This window comes from Letharia lupina, assembly GCF_014066315.1.
Source record: "Letharia lupina isolate WasteWater1 chromosome Unknown contig_12, whole genome shotgun sequence".
NCBI classification, from domain to species: domain Eukaryota; kingdom Fungi; phylum Ascomycota; class Lecanoromycetes; order Lecanorales; family Parmeliaceae; genus Letharia; species Letharia lupina.
In genome coordinates this window covers 1,056,761-1,077,431 of record NW_023502981.1, presented here as the reverse complement: position 1 = coordinate 1,077,431, position 20,671 = coordinate 1,056,761, and the positions used below count along the sequence as shown (strand labels likewise).

Below are 20,671 nucleotides of genomic sequence, written 5' to 3'. Positions count from 1 at the left end.
TGGCGAAATAAATACGGAAGGCTTCGGTCAGGTACGATCTTCAAAACTGGCTTTTGAAACATTGCTGTAATGACTGTCTTTTTTGTCTTCTGACGCGGTAGAAATATGTTACTAGAACGTGTACTTAAATTTACTACTCTGGTAAATCATCATAGGTACTTTAAGGTAGGATGACATTTTCAAGATCTCAAGATTATAGGGTTGTTAGTTGACTGCTGTATTTTTGCCAGGTTTCGTCAGTAATTTTTCTCCGGCTGCTTCCGCTGTTTCTACGGTAAACTTTTCCGCGAGGCGCTAAATGTTTTTTGGTGACGATCTCTCGGATCCAAAAGTTTCGAGTAGTGCTACCGTCAACGCCTCTTCGACCATTCTACTTCTTATCATCCTGCTCCGGTGTAAGTGCGAGGTGACTCAAGATGGTGGTCATCACCCGCTCATTGGTACCGATACTACGGGCGAGCCGACTTGCTGTACGGCAGCAAAAGGGCGTCAACCCTGTACAGCAAGTCTTCGGGAGAGATACAAATGGAATACGGGGGCTTGCTACGGCCTTTGAGCGGTCGAAACCCCATGTCAACATCGGTACGGGACTAGCGGTGTATGCAATGGACAATTGAAGCTGATTCGAACAGGCACCATTGGTCACGTCGACCACGGCAAGGTACGCGCATTGCCAGATCGGAGTGCGCAGAACCAGTGCTGATGCTTGATTTAGACCACCTTGACCGCTGCTATCACGAAACGACAGGCTGAGAAAGGCATGGCCAACTTCCTTGAATATGGCGCAATTGATAAGGCACCCGAAGAGCGGAAGCGTGGTATCACCATCTCCTCAGCACATATCGAGTACAGCACGGAGGCACGGCATTACTCCCACGTCGACTGCCCCGGGCACGCAGATTACGTCAAGAACATGATTACGGGTGCTTCAAGTATGGACGGAGCTGTTATCGTGGTGGCTGCTTCTGATGGGCAAATGTGGGTGGCGCACGGGACATTTGGATCGTGAGCAGAGGTTGACCGGATACAGGCCGCAGACAAGAGAACATCTCCTCCTCGCGCGACAAGTCGGAGTCCAAAAGATTGTGGTGTTCGTCAACAAGGTCGATGCGATAGAAGACAAAGAGATGTTAGAGCTTGTGGAAATGGAGATGAGGGAACTACTGACGACCTACGGTTTCGAAGGAGACACTACGCCTATCATTCTTGGTTCCGCTTTGTGTGCGCTCGACGGTCGACAACCCGAGATAGGGGTGCAAAAGATCGATGAGCTGCTGAACGCGGTGGATACGTGGATCCCAACACCACAGCGTGAGACCGAAAAACCCTTCCTCATGTCCGTTGAAGACGTGTTTTCCATTCCAGGCCGTGGTACTGTGGCCACGGGACGAGTGGAGCGTGGTATCTTGAAGAGGGATTCCGAGGTCGAGCTCGTAGGCAAAGGCGAGCATCCCATCAAGACCAAAGTCACGGATATCGAGACCTTCAAGAAGTCCTGCGACGAGTCGAGAGCTGGCGACAACTCTGGACTTTTGCTTCGCGGTGTCAAGCGAGAAGACGTGAAGCGAGGCATGATCATTGCCAAACCAGGTTCTGCGAAAGCGCACAAACAATTCTTGTGCTCAATGTACGTCCTCACAAAGGAGGAGGGCGGCCGCCACACTGGGTTTTCGGATAACTACCGGCCACAGATTTTCATGAGAACTGCTGGTATATTTCCTTGGCTCGCATGGATTGCATGCACTCGTACTGACTCATCACGCAGATGAAGCCGCCGCTCTACACTGGCCAGCGGACGTCGAAGATCGCTCCAAGATGGTTATGCCGGGAGACAACGTCGAGATGACGTGTGATATCTACAACCCAATCGCCCTCGAGAGTGGACAGAGGTTCAACATACGGGAGGGTGGACGTACGGTAAGCTACTCTTCGAATTCCTTTTCCATAGAGAGCATTTGGAATCGCTAGCCATGATCCGGGAGTAACATACTGCTGATGCTTTTCATATGTGACTTGAAAATTGTCTTGGAGAGGCAACGCTGACTCTAGTACTCGGTAGGTCGCCACCGGCCTGGTCACACGAGTCATCAAATAATTCATCATACACCGCCCGACAGATACCGCCGCGGTTGCGGTGATTGCGGGTGTTCCTTGGGGGACCGCTGGTGTACATAAGGTCAATCGCTTCACCAAGTTCATTAGGGAAGCTGGTGTTCGGCGGATCCCCATGGGTACGATGCCGAGAGCGAGCAAGCAATCTTCCAGCCTTCTGTAGCTTCTTGTACAAAAGTCTCTTGTCCGGCTAGCTTGCCTTCTTAGCGAGAACCCACTCTACACTGGCGTTGGTAGCATCTCGTTGTTTGTAGCATAGCAAATGAAGCACCCTAGGCGAAAGAAGATTGAGCATGCGCACCTCAAAATCTAGCCTGCAATGCCCTACAATTGTAAAGAGAAAACGTATGCTTCACATCTAAAAGTACAATAGGTGTAGTCTGAGTCATGCCCCGCAAGCGAGATTTTCTTCTCGACCGCAACACTTAACACCATCCCCGAATCGATATGGACCATCCCATGAATCGATCTTCTTCATATCCTTAAAGGCACGAACATGTCAGGCAATCCTCAAGATGCCTGTCGTAAGTCCAGAAAAGCTCATCGGGCTTCAGCGCAATGCCGATGAAGTCAGAAATGTATGCATTCCAATGTCCACATTCATTTCATGAGCTGATATAAAATTAGATCTGTATACTCGCCCATGTCGTAAGTAGTTGGTTCGATATGCCTTCAAGGACATATTCTGATCCAAGTTTTAGGACCATGGCAAAACCTCCCTCACCGACGCCCTCATCGCCACCAATGGCATCATCTCCCCCAAACTCGCCGGCAAAATCCGCTATTTAGATTCCCGCCCTGATGAACAGCTCCGCGGCATCACAATGGAATCATCAGCCATCTCTCTCTACTTCTCTTTACTCCGTCGCTCAGCGCCGGAAGCTTCTCCTGTGCAGAAAGAGTATCTAATCAATCTAATCGATTCACCCGGCCATATCGACTTCAGTAGCGAAGTCAGCACGGCGAGCAGATTATGCGATGGAGCGCTCGTGCTTGTCGATGCGGTAGAGGGTGTTTGTAGCCAGACTGTCACGGTGCTGCGGCAGACGTGGACGGAGCATTTGAAGCCGCTTTTGGTTATCAATAAGGTTGATAGGCTGATTACAGAACTCAAGATGAGTCCTGGGGAGGCATTTACGCATCTGAGTAAGCTACTAGAGCAAGTGAATGCGGTGATTGGGAGTTTTTTTCAGGGTGAGAGGATGGAAGAGGATCTGCAGTGGAGGGAGAGGGTTGAGCAGAGGGTCGCTGCTGCGGCAGCGAAAGAGGTCGAGAGGGCGGAGAGGAAGGCTACAAAGGGGTCTATGGCTGAAGACTCGGAAAGTGTTGCTACGAGTGGTACTACTGGTGAGTTTGAGGAGAAAGATGATGAGGATCTCTACTTTGCTCCGGAGAAGAACAATGTCATTTTCAGCAGTGCTGTCGATGGGTGGGCTTTTACCGTCCGGCAGTTTGCTTCGCTCTATGAGAAGAAATTGGGCATCAAGCGCTCCATTTTGGAAAAAGTTCTCTGGGGAGATTTCTATCTGGAACCCAAGACGAAGAGAGTATTGGGCTCTAAGCACCTGAAAGGTAGAGCGCTGAAGCCGATGTTCGTGCAACTGGTTCTTGATAACATCTGGGCTGTTTATGAAGCCACTACAGGTGGAAGCAAAGGCAAAGGAGATCCGGCAACGGTTGAGAAAATCACAAAGTCGCTCTCTCTCATAATACCGCCGCACGTACTACGTTCGAGGGATCCCAGAGCTATTATGACTACAGTCTTTTCCGCATGGCTGCCTTTATCGACTGCTGTCCTAGTGTCAGTCATCGAGCATCTCCCTGCTCCGCCAGCGGCGCAAGCGAGCCGTCTTCCTGCACTGATTGACGCGTCACCCGGAGCAAAACATGTTGATCCAATGATTCGGGAAGCAATGGTCAATATAAAATCGAGCGAAGATGACCCAGTGGTAGCCTACGTCAGCAAGATGGTAGCAGTGCCTGCAAGCGAAATGCCGCAGAACAAGCGAAAAGGAGGTGGTGCCATGACAGGCGAGGAGGCACGAGACCTAGCTCGAAAAAAGCGAGCAGAGTTTGAGAAGGCCCAGGCAGCTGTGAACGGAGAAGCCGATCTCAACGGAATGACGCAAGCCCTTGATGAGTCAAATCTGACCGACGCCAATGGTGACAATGCGATAGGCGAAGTGAAAGAAGACCCAGAATATTTGATTGGCTTTGCAAGGCTGTACTCAGGAACCCTTTCTGTTGGTGACTCCGTCTATGTTCTCCCACCCAAATTTTCACCAGCCTATCCGCATAACGCGCCTGAGCCTCAGAAGGTCATAGTCACTGGCTTATACCTACTTATGGGCCGAGGACTCGAAGCATTGACATCTGTACCCGCGGGTGTTGTCTTCGGTATAGGCGGTCTTGAAGGTCATGTCTTGAAATCCGGTACCCTCTGCAGCCAGCTCGAGGGCGCTGTGAACCTTGCTGGCGTCAATATGGGAAGCCAGCCGATCGTTCGCGTTGCGCTTGAGCCGGTCAATCCTGCTGACCTGGAGAAGATGATTAGGGGGATGAAGTTGCTTGAGCAGAGTGACCCTTGCGCGCAGTACGAGGTGCTGGAGAGTGGCGAGCATGTGATACTGACAGCTGGGGAGTTGCACCTTGAACGATGTCTAAAGGATTTGAGAGAGAGATTTGCGAAATGTGAGATCCAGGCTGGAGAGCCCATTGTGCCATACCGAGAGACAATTGTGAGTGCTACTGAGATGTCCCCACCCAAGAACAAAGACCTCCCACGAGGGACCGTTATTGGTGTCACGACTTCAAAGCAAGTTACGGTGCGTTTGAGAGTCAGACCCCTGCCGGATGCCGTGACAGAGTTCTTGCTGAAGAATGCTGGAGCAATACGGCGACTTTATTCTGAAAGGAAAGAGCAAGAAGAGGGCAAGAAAAGAATGACGGCAGAAGGGGAAAACGTAGAAGAGCAAGCTGAAGCCGACGAGATATCGGTGGCCGCCACTGGGATGCTGTCTCTATTGGACTTCAGAGAAGAGCTTCGATCTGTCTTCGCTGAGGCAAAAGGCCAGGAGCACATCTGGGCTGATGTAGTCGAGAAGATCGCAGCGTTTGGTCCGCGACGAACAGGGCCGAATCTGCTCATCGATGCTACCCAAGACGGGACATGCCAAAGATTGTCAGAAAACTCCTTCAGAATACCGCTCCAGCACAAAACTGACATTCAACAGTCTCCAAGAAACCCACGAAACCCCCGTGACCGACCTCGGAGCCAACAACGACGCCAACAGTAGACCGAACCCCGACACCCTCACCCCGCGAGACTTTTCCGACAAGATATCCTACGCATTCCAACTATCCACAGCCCAAGGCCCCATGTGCCACGAACCGATGCAAGGTGTCGCCGTCTTCCTCGAATCCGTCACCGTTAGCGCCCCCTCAGACGACGAATCCTCCGCGCACGAGAAGCTCGGCCGCCTGACAGGCGAAACGATCAAAACCGTCCGCGACGCCATCCGCCAGGGCTTCATGGACTGGAGTCCCCGCCTCATGCTCGCCATGTACAGCTGCGAAATCCAAGCCTCGAGCGAGGTCCTCGGCCGCGTCTACACGGTCCTCTCCCGGCGCCGCGGCCGCATCCTCACCGAGTCCCTCAAGGAAGGCACGCCCTTCTACCTCATCTCCTCGCTCCTGCCCGCCGCCGAGTCCTTCGGCTTCGGCGACGAGGTCCGCAAGCGCACGTCCGGCGCCGCGCAGCCGCAGCTCGTGTTCTCGGGCTTCGAGCTGCTGGACGAGGATCCGTTCTGGGTGCCGCAGACGGAGGAGGAGCTCGAGGATTTCGGCGAGAAGGGGGATCGCGAGCGGGTTAGCAGGCGGTATGTGGATGGGGTGAGGGGGAGGAAGGGGTTGGTGGTTATGGGGAGGAAGTTGGTGGGGGATGCGGAGAAGCAGAAGACGTTGAAGAGGTAGGGGTGGTTGGGTTCGTTGGATAAGACAGATGATTCGCAGTGTCACGAGAAGTCCAGGTTGGAATCAGTCAGAGATCGCTTAGGAATTCAATCAATGTTTGCAGCATAACTATGGCCCTTATATCAAATTGAAAACACGCCCTCTCTCCCTTCCTCTTCTTCACGGAAGCGGTTCCTGAACCATCCACTGAAAACCAGGCCGAGTCAGAAGCAAGATCCCGCGCCCAAAACAATTCATATCGTTATCGTTATTCCAACATTAGCCCTCCAACAACATCTCCCGACGCTCCACATCTAGCTAATAGCACAGGAAATGCGCGCGATGGACCGATTTCTTGTCGTATTAGCGTCGATATCCACGATCGTCCTAATGCCCCAAGATACCATCCCTATCCCCAACGAACAGGCAAGCAAAGAGTCTCAAACGCTGCCTCCGTCTAACTTGCTCACCATTTCCCTCTCAACGGCAATGGATTTCCGATCCTTCCCTTTAGCATCCCCGAGCCGAAGGAGCTCGATCTTCCACGCATATCCTACCAGAGTCTGCCGCGTGTTGCACATATGTGCCTTGAATTGTGTAATACTAGCAACTTCAAGCCGACACCGTGTAACCCGTCCCCCCCGGGCCATTCTCGGGGCTTCGTTTGTAATTCGTCGTTACTTCGCACACAACTCCCACTCCACCTACCGCTCGTCAAAATTCCCATAATCCCTCGGCCTCCTCATCCAAACCTCCACCTCGACGCCACTCTTCTCGAACAACTCATCCAGATGCATCGGTAGCACCCACCGGAACGGCACGTGTGCGAAACCCTGCGGGTGTTTCCAACGTTCGTTCAGTGTCACTTTTCTTAGCTTGGGGAGAGAGGCCGCGGCGTGCTCGGCGAGCTCCTGCAGCCATGCGTACTGCCTTTTCTCCGTTTCTAGATGCTGCTGGTGCTGAGTTTCATCGAAAGTGGGTGTTAGTTGTTTTTGTTCTTCCTCTTCTTCTTCTTCTTCGCTGCCGAGGATTCTGGAATCGAAGCCGAAGTCGAGCTAGGAATTGTGACCGTGTTGGCATACATATCCTTCGGCAAGGGAAAGACTATTGAGACAAGTAAACGCAATATTTACACCCAAAACCTCCAAAGAAGACGGCAAAAGCCCATAAAGCCCCTTACGCTCTCGATGCGGTCCATTCACACCAAAAACCAACTCACTCGCCACCCTCAGCACCTTCAGCCTCCCAAAATCCCTCAAATCCAACCTCTCTTCTTTCCGACCGGGCCAGCGATCCGTCCCCGCATTAGCAACGACACATAAATCCACCAGCGAGTCCCTCGCCGGCCGCAAACCCGATGCGATATCCGCGGCACTCAGCGGCTCCAGCATTTCCGAGTCGGGGTAACCGCCTCCGAACGGTTCCCGCAACTGGTGACCGGGGGTGAGACAGTGAAGCGTTTGCACAGCGCGGGGGAGGAGGAGGAGGGCGTGCAGGGTTGAGCGGGGGAGGTGGAAGGAGTTGAGGTGGAGGGATTGGAGTGGTGCAGATTTTTGGGCTGAGGGGAGGATTGTTGGTGGTGGGGTTGAGAAATTGAGGGCGTCGATATGGAGGGTGTGGAGGGATGGGAGAGTGGTGATGTAGGTGAAGATGTCGGAGATGGTTGTTTCCCGGTCGGAAATTGGAGATGTGTCATTGGGTTGCGATGGAGGAATGTTGGCGGCGTATACAATTCCCCGGGACCGCCAGCTAGGAGGGTTAGAGAGTGCAGGTTTGGTGGGCGGGATAGTAGATCGTTGGCGAGAAGCGGTATTTTGTCATTCTCGGGATTTGGGTCCTTCCCGACCGTGCCGCGGGCGGAATGTAAGCTTAACCTTGGAATGGTACCTTAAGGTAAACACTAAACATATCCACTAACGAGCCACATGAAACTTGGCATCAATTCCACATGGAACCAAAGACCCTTCAAGTACGCTTCCAATTTATGCTGTTCCGTATTGCTTCGGCTATATTGTATCTTGGAAGCAAACACGACAACCTTCAAGTTATTGCTTGTCGCTAGACATGACGGTTCACCGTGTCACACCCACGCTATCTAGAAAGGTTTGGGATTTCTTACTGGTCAGATACTGGTCGTCATACCATATGCCATCATCTTGCCAACGCGAGCTTTTCCTCTTCAATATCGGTTCTTCTTAGTCGTGGAACCGTGCCGCGGGTGAAATGGCACCTGAATCTCTCAACGACACTCGTGCCGCCGAGGTTTGCATCATGCGCAAGTCAGATAATGATGTGCACATGGTTCCATCAGCCAGTTGGACCGCTCATGTCGGGTCCAGCATTCTCGGTAACAAAGCATCGACAAAGAAATCAAGTTCTCAATTATCGAGTATTGAACACCTTGTCTTGCTCTCGTCATTTAGTATAGGAGAAAAAGTCACTCGAAAAGCCCATATGATTTTCTTCGAAATCGACGCGAGCTGTATGGGACTTTCGAGACTGCTGATCTCTGATTGGCTCGTGATCAGAATCACCTCGGCCGCACGAGCACAATACATCGACTATTGAGCCACATGGAACTTTGCTATCAGATACACTATGCGGCATGGCACCAGAGGCAACTCGTATTTCTTCGTTTTTGAAACAGAACCTCCGATCCTCAAGTTCTCGGCCGCGTCATGCTTCATTGCTCACCCCATCTATTTCCTTATGCTTTTACAAAGCCTTGGTTCTAGTACGGCGGCCAAGCAATTGTCACCTGCCCTGAGTTCTGTATCCTTTCCTGTTGTATTGTTTCAAAGTCTTTAGAGCGGGAAAAGGCTGAACATGGTTTTATTGACATGTTCTTAAAGAGAGCACAGATTCAGACACCTCATTCTGTCAACACAAGTCTCGGTTGCCTTTTCCTCAGTCTATATCACCATCAGTATTACTGGTAGAATGCTCCCATTATGGCTCATACTCATATCGGTGTCTCTATGTTCAGCATCCGAGCGCCTGCAGCCCCACACCGCCCTACTAGCAAGAGAGCCTGTCATCACACTCGCTCCGCGAGCAGCAGCGGCCTCGCCAACTTGCTCCCACGAGGCAGATCCAGGCAACGCCTGCACATCAATCGCGAATGCAGGCTGGTGTGGTTGCAACAACGAACAACCTATGCGGAAATGACCACCGGCTCAGATGCACCTTGTGACTACAGCACGCTTCCTTCTCCTACTTCCTGGAACTGTGCATCCAGCACCATTACTGGGTAAGTTTCTCTCCCAAAATCTGATCTCTCTCGCCGCGCTTTCTGGCTCAATCTCGTATATACTAAATGAAGATCAGCGGGCCCATCTTATCCACTGCCACCGATGGCGCGGTAACGATTGCCCTCCCATCCGGTACGTCGTTTCGGAGTATCACCTTCCAGCCCGCGGGGGTGTTTATTTTGCACATGAGACATTTTGTTTCGGGGGCTAAAATGACATCTTGAGAAACGTATGCTGACTCCCAGATCATCATCCGTAGCCCTCCAAAGTGCCATCGTCAGCTACGCACAAAGCGACACCTGCGCCGCCTCCAAAGCCAGAAACAAACGCAGCAGCTGCGACGTTGGCACCTTGGGCGCCGACGTCATCGGTCAAACCGGCACTGGCGGCCTTTTCAACGACCTCATACAATTTCCAACTGGCGCCCAACTGCCCCCTTTGATCCCCGCTGTAGCAGTCGGACTCTCACAAGTCGTAACCGCCGGACAGACAATCGCTCAACTAGCCGCCAGCAGCTCGCTCCTTCAAGTCGTCGCCGAGATGTGTTTATGGATAGTCTACGAACAGCTAAACAACCTTTTGTTACCAACGCAGCCTCTAGTGATTCCGGAGAGCGACATCTCAACTTCTCGACAACCCACGGCATCGACCCCTGAATGCCCAGATATCACCGCAGCTCCGAATTGCGACGATTGTGGCGGCGATAACGGAAAGCAACTCTGCATCGGGACCTACAACGCTTATACAAGTTGCCCTTGCTACCATCCTCTTGATCTAAAATGGGCGCCCTTCGATGCCTCCGAGTTTGCAAACATGGGCGCATCATTCGATGCCATGACAGCTCCAATGACAACCACCTCTTCATCTGCCGCTCCTGCTGAAATAACGCCTATGCTCACCTGCCAAAACTACGCCACCTACTATGACGGCTCATGTCAATTCTATTCCGTGAGCGGGCAAACGGTCAACGATACCGCAAACGCATTCACCAACCAGTACCCGAACGCCTCCATGACGTCGACAGCCGGCAACATCACACAGGCTTATGGATCCAAGCCGTTTAATTTGATGAATGTAGGCTGGATCGCCGGATGTACTGGACCGAGCCAGGTTGTGCAGTGTCCGGTTGCGTCGAGTCAGTCTATTCAGTCGCTGGATCTGTTCAGGGGCGCATTCTATGACTGTAAGTGACTACACGCCTGGCTCTGGGCTACCTCCCCTGGTACTATACGCGTGTCGGAAGAGCGCAGCTGACGAGTCTCCTATCCCCAGGTGTAAACAACGGAACTGGAGGCTGGTACGATCTTGGCTGCTTACGTTACGGGTATTACCCGACTCTGATCAATTTTGGTTCCGCGCGACCCAATGCGGCAATTTTCTTTGAGGTGGGAACGTACTGTCCCAGCTGAGAGCCGAATAGTATCATTGTTCTGTCAAACTGTTTCCTGTCTCGCTGGGATTGATTGTACCAACAAGGAACAGTGATTTAGTATCCTTGCGGAGATTTGACTCCATTGTTCCTCCTCACAATCATTCGCTTCGTCCGTGTGGCGCAAAAAAGGATCGTTGCGAATGCAGCGTTTCAGACTGGCTTGAGTTCTCAAGCTCTTTGATCTTCAGCAACGGATATGCTGTTCGAAATGGAGTGGTATGTGTTTCAGTAGCGTCATCTGGCAAGCAACGATTTTGAATAAATGCTTTCGGCATCGGGGAATAACGAAGCTCCACCAACATCATCCACTTCGATATACACTCCCCGCACTGCCCAATTCCCTCTTTGTCCACTCGTAGAGCTACCTGTTGATGCAAAGTGAAGCATTTGGAACTAGGGTAGTGATGGATTCGATCTCGGGGGAAATTGTCATTGGGAAGCGCAGAGCATTGGCTCTACTAGTAAGACTAGAGCGCTCTCGCAAACAGCAAAAAAACAAAAACAAAAAACGGACAGAAAATATACAGAGAGGGGCTCACTATAATTCTACATTACGGCTAGATTTACCTATTGAGAGACTTGCTGAGCCTCCCTCACGCAGCTGTGCCGTCCGCTCGCAATCAGATCCGGTGCCTCCGCACGCGACGATGGGGCGTAAGAGCACACTCAACATCCTTTCTTGCCTTACGTATGCTGCAACTCCTTTTCATCACAGCATTTTGTTTCCTTCGCAAGCGCTTCGAGAGCACGTCCGCATCGTGCTGGCTGTCCATACGTGCGCGTACGCTTCCTCGATCCCTAGGTGCCTCTATGCTGCCTTTCCTGGGCAGTTCAATCGAAATGTAATTTCCCAGGCAAGAGAGCCTGCAGCTTCGGCGACCGGAGTGCGCTCTCGACGCAGGTCTGGGATACACATATGCTGCAACCCTAAAGCGTGCAGCAGCACTTTCATCTCCGATACACCACCTTTGCTCCGTCAATTGTGACTTCATTATACATAGAAGACGCCCAAGATTCTCTTTCCTTTCTACTGCCAAGCTCAGTCGTTGAATGGGCAACTTCAATATGCGGATCCAATGCTCTCGATATGCGCTTTTCTCAAACCTTATCATTTTCGCGCAGCATGTTAGTTGTAGCTTCTGGGAAAAGATAACGCGGAGTCCTTCTCAGGACTTGAATCTTGGCGACTCATCTCAGCCTATTAGGCTGCTTCCCAATCATACCTTTGCTGCAAATCAGTCTGTTCAGCCATCTCCAAGTTACAGCTCGGGCTGCCAAGCGTCTATCTGCACCATACAAGTATCGGTAAGTTCAGGCTCTGTTCCGTGATTTTGCAAAATTCTGAGGTAGACTCTAGTCAGTGTCTCTATACTATTGGCCTCAAGAGTCCACCAACACGGCTTGCCTCGCCACAGTTCCTAGCCCAACCTCAGTCACCATTCCCTCTGGATTAAACCCGTAATTCTTCCATTTGCCTTGGTCAAACCAATATGCTAATTGATCACAAGCATATCTCCAAGCGCATACGCCTTGTTCTTTTCCATCACCATTAACAATGGCTGCGGCTCAATCTTAGCAATACACGCTACCTCCACTGCATCCTTTGCTCCAAACCAGCTATCGACGTTAGACAAAAGTGGTACTCCGCAGTCTTTCAACCTCGGTGATCTCCCTTGTCCTCCGTCGAGTGTTATATTAGAACCCGGGAAATCATTCCAGCCTTTGTTTTCATGGCAAAACCAGTGGCCTGATTTCGCCGATCCTTCAATTGTCCGAGATTGCAAAGTAATGGCCGGCCTCGGCGGTTGGCTAGATCCTCCGCACGCTCTTACCTTGGCAATAGGAGGCCTCGGATCACCTGGCAAACCAGGAAGTCCACACCATGGCCGCCTAAGAAGGGTGCCAGCGCATGCACAAGCGACATCTTGGGTTCCAGCGAGGACTACGACGGCGGCCTAGCTGACCGGTTTTTGGCGGCAGAGGAAGTTCTTAACTTTGGCGGCAGAGGAAGTTCCGATATTTTTGATAGAGCTGTGATCTTCATCTTTCATATTGTCAATAATCTACCCACTTTATCTTCGAAACTGCCGGCGTAATCTTTTGCATGCCATGCCCAGAATCTCGCGGCGTACAGAAGAAACGGGATACTTTTGTAGGCGATCTCTCACTGCTGCCATGTAGGCCCACCCGAGACTGCCATCTTTTCCCTCCTTGGTGGTATCCCGAACCCAGCCTCCTCCAAATTCGTCGAAAAGAAGATATGTAAGACAGCTAACGGCGATGTCTTCTCGAGCATTTGGAAAATGTCGGGAACCGAAGTTTTTGAAATATTCCTGTGTCGTGTAGTGGACCAGCCTGACCGCCTCTGTTTCTGGATCGATGATTACCAAACCACAGCAGACTGAAAGTATATCTTCGATCTCGTCGAGGTTCTCTTGATCGAACTCCGATTCTCCAACTTCTATTGCCAACGCATGGCGTACTCCAGCGACTGTCAACAACTCGTAGGTGTATTAAATCCAGGTCAATGTCCGTTTCGCGAGATCTCCGAAGCCAGGCTTTTGGTCTTCTATTCTCTGCATAGCTTGCTCGTATGCAGTTTTCAGAGCGTCAGTGCCCTTTGGCAAGTTTTCAAGAGATTTCATGATGCTTTAGAGGTCGTTTTGTCCGTCAATGAGTCCATATGCAACCGAGCCAGCAGAAACATGCCATCCACAACATTCACTATGGAATCCACTGTGCTTTCTTGCAGCTGAGGATTTCCCATGGCACATCTAGCCAAATCATTGAGATGCCCCTGCACAAATCTGCGAACATCCTCATCGTTGGCGCGGATTTCCAGACACAGCGGATCCCGCAATTCCCGGGATATGTGGGGAATGAAGCGTGAAGTCACCATCACATTGAGTGTATGGATCTCTTGAAGCGCGCATAAATTCGACAGCAACGGTTGGCGGACTTGAATAGACAGTTCATCAACTGCGTCCGCGACTATGTAGACTTGAGAAAACCCCGAAATCGTAGATTGGAGTAGGGTGTATATCTCCTTTGCATTCGGGCAGGTCCCGGAGTTGGCGTGGTGGCGATAGCACTTCCTAATGTCTTCGGGAATTGATGTCTGATGTTGAAGAAGCTGTTTCGGAATACTGGCAATCAAGTTGACAGGTGTCTGTTCGTGCTGCTTTCTGTAATCGCTGTAGATGTAAGCCACGGAGATTTTATCACTGCAGAGCGTTGATAGATGGTTTATGACCGTGGATGCCAGTATAGTCTTCCCTGCACCTGGCATTCCTCTGCAGAGTAACGTCTTTCCTGGCGTGCTCATCCATGTCTTAAACTCCGCTGAATGAAGAAGCCATTGGCCTGTGCCTTCTTGCCGTCTACCGAAGAAGACATCCTGCTGTGCAGGGAAATTGAGGGTCGTCAGCCAATCGAACAGTGCATGCCGCTCTCGTTGGTCTTGATCCAGCTGTAAACTTCCCATACGTTCATGCAGGGTAGCCACACTCTCGGCCGCCCTTCGAGATACCTCCCTTGTGAGACTAGAGTTGTAAGCGTCCAACAGCGTAGTGTTCGAGATTACACGAGAGCGAAAGCCTCTGATGGCATCCTGATCCCAGCGTATTTTCTTCAAGGCCTTTTCCGCCTTGGCACCTATCGTCGATGATTCTTTTCCGAGACTCTCGTACTTTTCAAGGACGACAGCAATCTCTTCAAGAAGGCTCTGCGTTCCTTCCATCAACGATGACAGATCGCTTTTCTGCTTCCCGCTGAGCCGACACCGTGATGAATTTTGTGCAACATCCTCGAGAACGAGATGGAGACCAGCAACTCTGTTGAAGCGTCCATCATCATAGCATACTCACTCATTGCGAATGGCATTGAACTGATCGGAAGAGTCTCGAACTTGGCTCCAAACACTGCGTGCAAGCTTCGAGACCGCTAAGATATCGCCAACGCCGACGCCAAAAGACATCCTGGCTTTTCTTCGGCAACGAGGCTACAGTTGATATGTGAATAACGATGAGACAAGCGATATACCAGATCAAAAATCATATGGCAATGTATTTCTAGTCGTGGCAGATGGGGCATGCGATACTGGGATACTGGGAAAGGCATCGTGTTCAATCTGATCATGGAGAGTCAATCATCGTGCTGACGTCGCATTGCATGGTGATGCAGAAAATATTACCACTAGTGGATTCAGATAGGTAAATGTAGAGATCTTTGGACTACCTTACGTGCATTACCGAACACAGTACTCGTAATTACAAAGATAGTATGATGAATATGACTTCGGTATTTAATCACAATTTAACAAAATGAATATTGTATCTAAGTATCACAATGCTCTTTCTCCTTTTTTTCCTTTTTTTAACTCTGTTGCTATATAATCAGGATTAATCAAGGTTCGACTTCGGAGGTTACTTTACGATTCCTACATGTAGTAATTCCCTAGCAGATGCAATCGCCGACAACTCCGACCCTCAAAAATATCTATATCTCATCAAAATTGAACGATAAGTCTTCAATATAGCACGGATTATAAAATTCTTAAAGATTGGGAAATCGTACTCCGCGCTCCCTAATTTACTTTTTCAACTTTATATCAAACTCTTATTGAATACTGTCAGGGAATTACATCTGGGGGTAAAACCGAGTAGTAAAGTAGATTGCACTTCCGGGTATCTATTATTACTAGAAAACGCAGTTTACTAGAAAATGCAGTTTTTTTAAATCCGATAAATCCGGCGCAATATCAAAATATCTACTTCTTATTAAAATTCTATAATAACTGGGCATAATGATAATAAAAAATACTGATCTTCTGTTGCTAGCGATATTAAAATATCGGAGAACTTAATTTATCGTTTTTTGAGCCTTATCGATCTATCTAATCGTGAAAAAACCGTTACTACCTCTTCTTCTTCTATCTCTTCTTTCACTACCTCTTCTTCTACTACCTCTTCTTCTATCACTACTTTCTTATCTTCTCTTCTACCTCCTCTTACGCCTTCTCTTACGCCTTCTCTTATATCTTCTCTTTTACCTCGCTATAACTACTATAGTAAAGTAAGTATTAATAATATTAATAGATCTAATATAGAAGATATAATAGCCTTTTTTTTAATTAAACTTCTATTTCTCTTTATATCTTTAAAAATAGCTAGTTCGAGATAATATATATTTCGAAATTACTATTTAAACTATTTTATAGCGAATTAATTCTTTCGCTATTAAATAATATTAAGATTTATAATCTATATTTTATCTTAATATATTTATCTATATTTAATCTTATTCTTTTTTTACTAATTTATCTTAATAAGATTATTATTAATAATTTTTAATAAGATATTACTTACTAGAGCTACTGACCGAAAAGGTATAATATATTCTATGGGATATTCCATATCAAGTGATATCATATCGTACCCGGGTATGGTATGGATAGGGTCGGATACCATTCCATTTTTCTGGTATGGGTTCGGGATCTTGACGGGATATACCACGGTATGATATATCTGTGGTATCATACCATGGTATGATATATGTATGGGATATCCCGGTTGGGATTTCGATATTTAGAAGTATAAGTAGCTATTCTAGTCATCATTCTGGCCAACAACCATGGCTACTACTACCATGGCTACCCCTACCATGGCTACCACTACCATAGCTACTATATGATAGTAGGCTATTTCAATAGTAAATAGTGGTAGCTATGATAGTGGTAGCCATAGTAGTGGTAGCTGTTAAAATGTCAGGTATGTGATATATAGAACGGACGGATCAATTCTCTAAAACCTCTCCGGGGCCAGGTCCTAAATATAGTACAAAATTAGGTGGCTGGAAAACATGGTGGCTGGGATGCGCGGGGGTCACATTTCGATGGTAGGTATAGTAGTGGTAGGCATGGTAGTGGTAGGCATGGTAGTGGCAGGCATGATAGTGGTAGCCATGGTAGTGGTAGCCATGGTAGTGGTAGCCATGGTAGTGGTAGCCATGGTAGTGGTAGCCATGGTAGTGGCAGCCATGGTAGTAGTAGCTATTATGTCGGATTTATCGAGCCGTTGATCAGAATGATGACGAGAATACTTCTAAATATAGAAATCCCAACGGGATATCCCATACATATACCATTCCATGGTATGATACCACAGATATACCATACCGTGGTATATCCCGCCAAGATCCCATACCATACCAGGTATGGGATCATGCAAATATCAATATCCCATACCATACCAGAGTATGGTATGGCAGGTCAATATCCCATACCATACCATACCTTTTCGGCCAGTAATTAGAGCTAAGCTATATACTTTATTAAATTTTTCTAATAATATAAAATTATAATTTCTAATCTTAATTTACTAAACTAGCTAATTAACTTACTTTATATTTATTAGAGTAAATAATATAAAAAGAATATTATTATTAAATATTATAATTATAATATTTATAGATATACTCGATAACGATTTTAATACTTTAAGTTCTAATTTATTAAAAATAACTTATAGTTAAATAAGAAATAATTTACTCTTTTATTATATATATCTAATTAGTTATTTCATTATAACGTTCTTTCTTATTATTTAAATTAATTAAAAAAAGTTTATTTTATTTATTATATAGCTATCTTTAAACTTTATATTTTTCTTTAGATATTTACGATATATAATCGCTAAAGATTTAAAAAATTCGATATTTAGTAATTAAAGAATATATATAATATAAATAGATAGATATAAAAGAATAATATTATTATTAATATAGAACTAGATTACTTTAATATTAATATATAATATATATCTATTAAATATAAAAAGATAATACTATTTTTTAATAATTTATTAAATCTATAATTTAAAGAATCTATAAAAAGTAAATTAGAAGCTCTATATATAAAAAGATATAACTTATATATATCTAATAAATTACTCTAGATCTAACACGTTATTTATTTAATTATTTTCACTTATTATAATTTATATAATTTTATTCTCTAAAGTATCGTATTAGATCTTTATTTAACGCTTATCTTTAAAGATTATAAAGAATATAAAAAGTCTCTTAATAGCGGAAATATACTTAATAAAAGATATCTATTCTCTACTTTTATTCTAAGCTTTATATATCTATAAATTATACTTAAAATAAATAACTCTTATTTTAGCATTAGAATTAAGAATACTTTCTTTCTTATCTATATTATATATATTAATTATCTAAATATTATACTTCTAAATTACTAACTCTATAAATTAAAATTATTATAATAACTTCGCTAAATTATAAATTATAGTATATTCTTTATCTAATAACTAACTAAATTAACTCTATAGATCTAAATAATATCTTAAAAAGCTTATTACTTAATTTATACTTAATTTTTTATAATTATTTTTTTCTATTAATATTTTTTTAACTATATATTTAATAGAAATAACTCTTAAAGATTAATTTCATTTTATTATCTATAAAATCTATAATTTTAAAACTTACTTTTTAGTAAAATTTAATTATTATTTATATTAATATACTTTTTAATAAAAATAAGTCTTTTTAGTAATATGTCGAGTAAGAGTAATAGAAATAAGACTATAATATAATATAATTAGTATAAAATAAAGCTTTTTTTTTTAAGAGTTTAAGCTAATTTTAAAGGCTATAAGAATTTAATAATACTCGTTAATTATAAAATCTTAATATATATATTTAGATAGCTCTTTTAAATTCTTTAAAGCTATTAATAGAGAGATAATAAGAAATATAATTCTTTCGCTATAGTGAGATTATAAATTAATAAGTTTATTTCTTAACTATCTCGATTACTTATTCGATAATTAATTCGTATAGAGAGACTTATATATCTATTTCTACTTTAGATTAATAGACTTATAGAAAGACTTATAGATAGACTTATAGATAGACTTATATATAGACTTATAGACTTATAGATAGATTTATAGATAAGCTTATAGATAGACTTATAGATAGACTTATAAAAAGACTTATAGAGAGACTTATAGAGAGATTTATATATATACTCTTATCTAGATAATAAAAAACGTCTATTCTTTAAATTATTATACGACTTAAGAAAATCTTAGATATTATATTTTTAAACGAATTAAATTTATTCGAAATCTTTAGAAAGTATTTTAAGGTCTTATTAAAAATTAATTACTTAGACTCTTATTATTTAATAATAACTTTATATAGATCTTATCGAGTATACTCCCCTTATTATCTTATTTATAAAAATCTTTTAAAGCTATAATATAATATTTATAAGCCTTATTATCGCCATTAATAGTCTTAATTAATATCGACTATTTAGTATATTATAGAGAAAATTATTAAAAGATTATATAATATTATTTTAAAGTTTAGTAACTCGACTTAACTTAACTCGAGAGTACCCGATTTAATTAGATTATATTATTTAAATACTTTTTTTTTATAAAATTTATAAAATATTAAGTTTAAAATAATTAACGTATATTAAAATACCTCTTTAGCTATCCTTCTTTTATTTATTAATTAATCTTCTTTAAATTAAGGCTTCTTAACGCTTTAATAATATATTTAAAAAGAAGTATTATAGCGATCTAGAAAGTATAATATTATTATTACTATCGTCGATATAAGAATTTCTTTTTTACTTCGTAATAAAAATATATATTATCTAATTATTCTATAACTATAAAACTCACCTTATAATAAATTTTAAGGCGCTCGAAAAAGTAATATTTAAAATATTTATTATCTTTATAGAGTCTTAAATAATATAGAGACGAGTATACTAGATAATTATAAAGAAATTATATTATTTACTTATTTATAGTACTTATAGTACTTATAGTACTTACTTACTAACTTACTTACTTACTTACTTACTTACTTACTTATATTATTATAGCGATATTCTAATCTCTAATCTAGCTCGATATTAAGTTATTACTCTTAGAGACTTATAATTCAAATTCAGCTATAGTTAAAAAAAAACCCTATAGAAAAAATATAGACTTCACTCTAAAGAAGTATACTATAGACTAGTATATTTTAGTTTTTAAAGCCTTTTTTCTACTACGGCTACTCTAATATATATATATTATAGAAGTATAAATATATATATAAGTTAATAGCCGAGTTTTTATATATAATATTCTTAATTACTAGATTATATAAGCTAATTATTATTTCGAATATTACTTTATTATATAAATCGCGAATAGAATTTTAGTCTTCTAGCGTCTCTATTCTATTAAAAACTTATATATATATATATCTTATAATCTATATAGATATATAGTTACTTCTATAAATTTTATTTACTATAGTAAATACTAGTTAAAAAGATATAGTATAATATAAGATATTAATCTATTATATTATACTCTAATATAATATAAGTTATTAAGATTTATATAATTCTATATCTAGTATAATATAAAATCTTAGCGATATATACTACGATATAATATATCTATAATATCATATTATGAAATAATATATATATAAGATATCTCGACTAAAATTTCTATATTTAGATATATTTATTCGATAAATTCGATATAATAGTTACTATTACTATAATTATTACTATTATAACTATTTATTATAGCTATCTCTATTATAACTATTATTATTAATATCTATTACTATTATATCTATTACTATTATATCTATTACTATTATATCTACTACTATTATATCTATTACTACTATATCTATTATCGAAATATAACCTCCGCGTATTCTAGTTACTATATTTTTTAGCTATCTAATTTTATACTATATTTAGAATCTGGCCTCGAAGAGATTCTAGAGAATTAATTCGTTCGTTCTATATATTATATATCTAATATTCTAACAGCTACCACTATTATAACTATTACTATTATAACTACTA

At 43.6% G+C, this 20,671-nt stretch overlaps 5 protein-coding genes across 5 annotated transcripts; 3 read left to right on the top strand and 2 right to left on the bottom strand.

The window, feature by feature from the left end:
• Positions 1–416: 416 nt before the first annotated feature.
• Positions 417–2,095, top strand: HO133_001340 (uncharacterized protein; the record flags this gene model as incomplete). Its single annotated transcript, XM_037292270.1, has 6 exons — positions 417–582; positions 633–661; positions 716–978; positions 1,031–1,710; positions 1,766–1,917; positions 2,060–2,095. 6 exons carry the CDS (start codon positions 417–419, stop codon positions 2,093–2,095), a joined length of 1,326 nt encoding a protein of 441 aa, XP_037151689.1.
• A 532-nt stretch (positions 2,096–2,627) lies between these two features.
• On the top strand, positions 2,628–6,084 carry HO133_001339 (uncharacterized protein; the record flags this gene model as incomplete). The annotated part of the gene is made up of 4 exons (XM_037292269.1): positions 2,628–2,690; positions 2,740–2,760; positions 2,814–5,293; positions 5,346–6,084. The coding sequence occupies 4 exons, from the start codon at positions 2,628–2,630 to the stop codon at positions 6,082–6,084; spliced, it is 3,303 nt and encodes a 1,100-aa protein (XP_037151688.1).
• Positions 6,085–6,767: 683 nt separating this feature from the next.
• Positions 6,768–7,454, bottom strand: HO133_001338 (uncharacterized protein; the record flags this gene model as incomplete). Its single annotated transcript, XM_037292268.1, has 2 exons — positions 6,768–7,118; positions 7,146–7,454. 2 exons carry the CDS (start codon positions 7,452–7,454, stop codon positions 6,768–6,770), a joined length of 660 nt encoding a protein of 219 aa, XP_037151687.1.
• Positions 7,455–9,227: 1,773 nt separating this feature from the next.
• On the top strand, positions 9,228–10,505 carry HO133_001337 (uncharacterized protein; the record flags this gene model as incomplete). Its single annotated transcript, XM_037292267.1, has 2 exons — positions 9,228–9,313; positions 9,560–10,505. The coding sequence occupies 2 exons, from the start codon at positions 9,228–9,230 to the stop codon at positions 10,503–10,505; spliced, it is 1,032 nt and encodes a 343-aa protein (XP_037151686.1).
• Positions 10,506–13,387: 2,882 nt separating this feature from the next.
• Positions 13,388–14,722, bottom strand: HO133_001336 (uncharacterized protein; the record flags this gene model as incomplete). Its single annotated transcript, XM_037292266.1, has 2 exons — positions 13,388–14,579; positions 14,613–14,722. 2 exons carry the CDS (start codon positions 14,720–14,722, stop codon positions 13,388–13,390), a joined length of 1,302 nt encoding a protein of 433 aa, XP_037151685.1.
• Between the last annotated feature and the right edge of the window lie 5,949 nt (positions 14,723–20,671).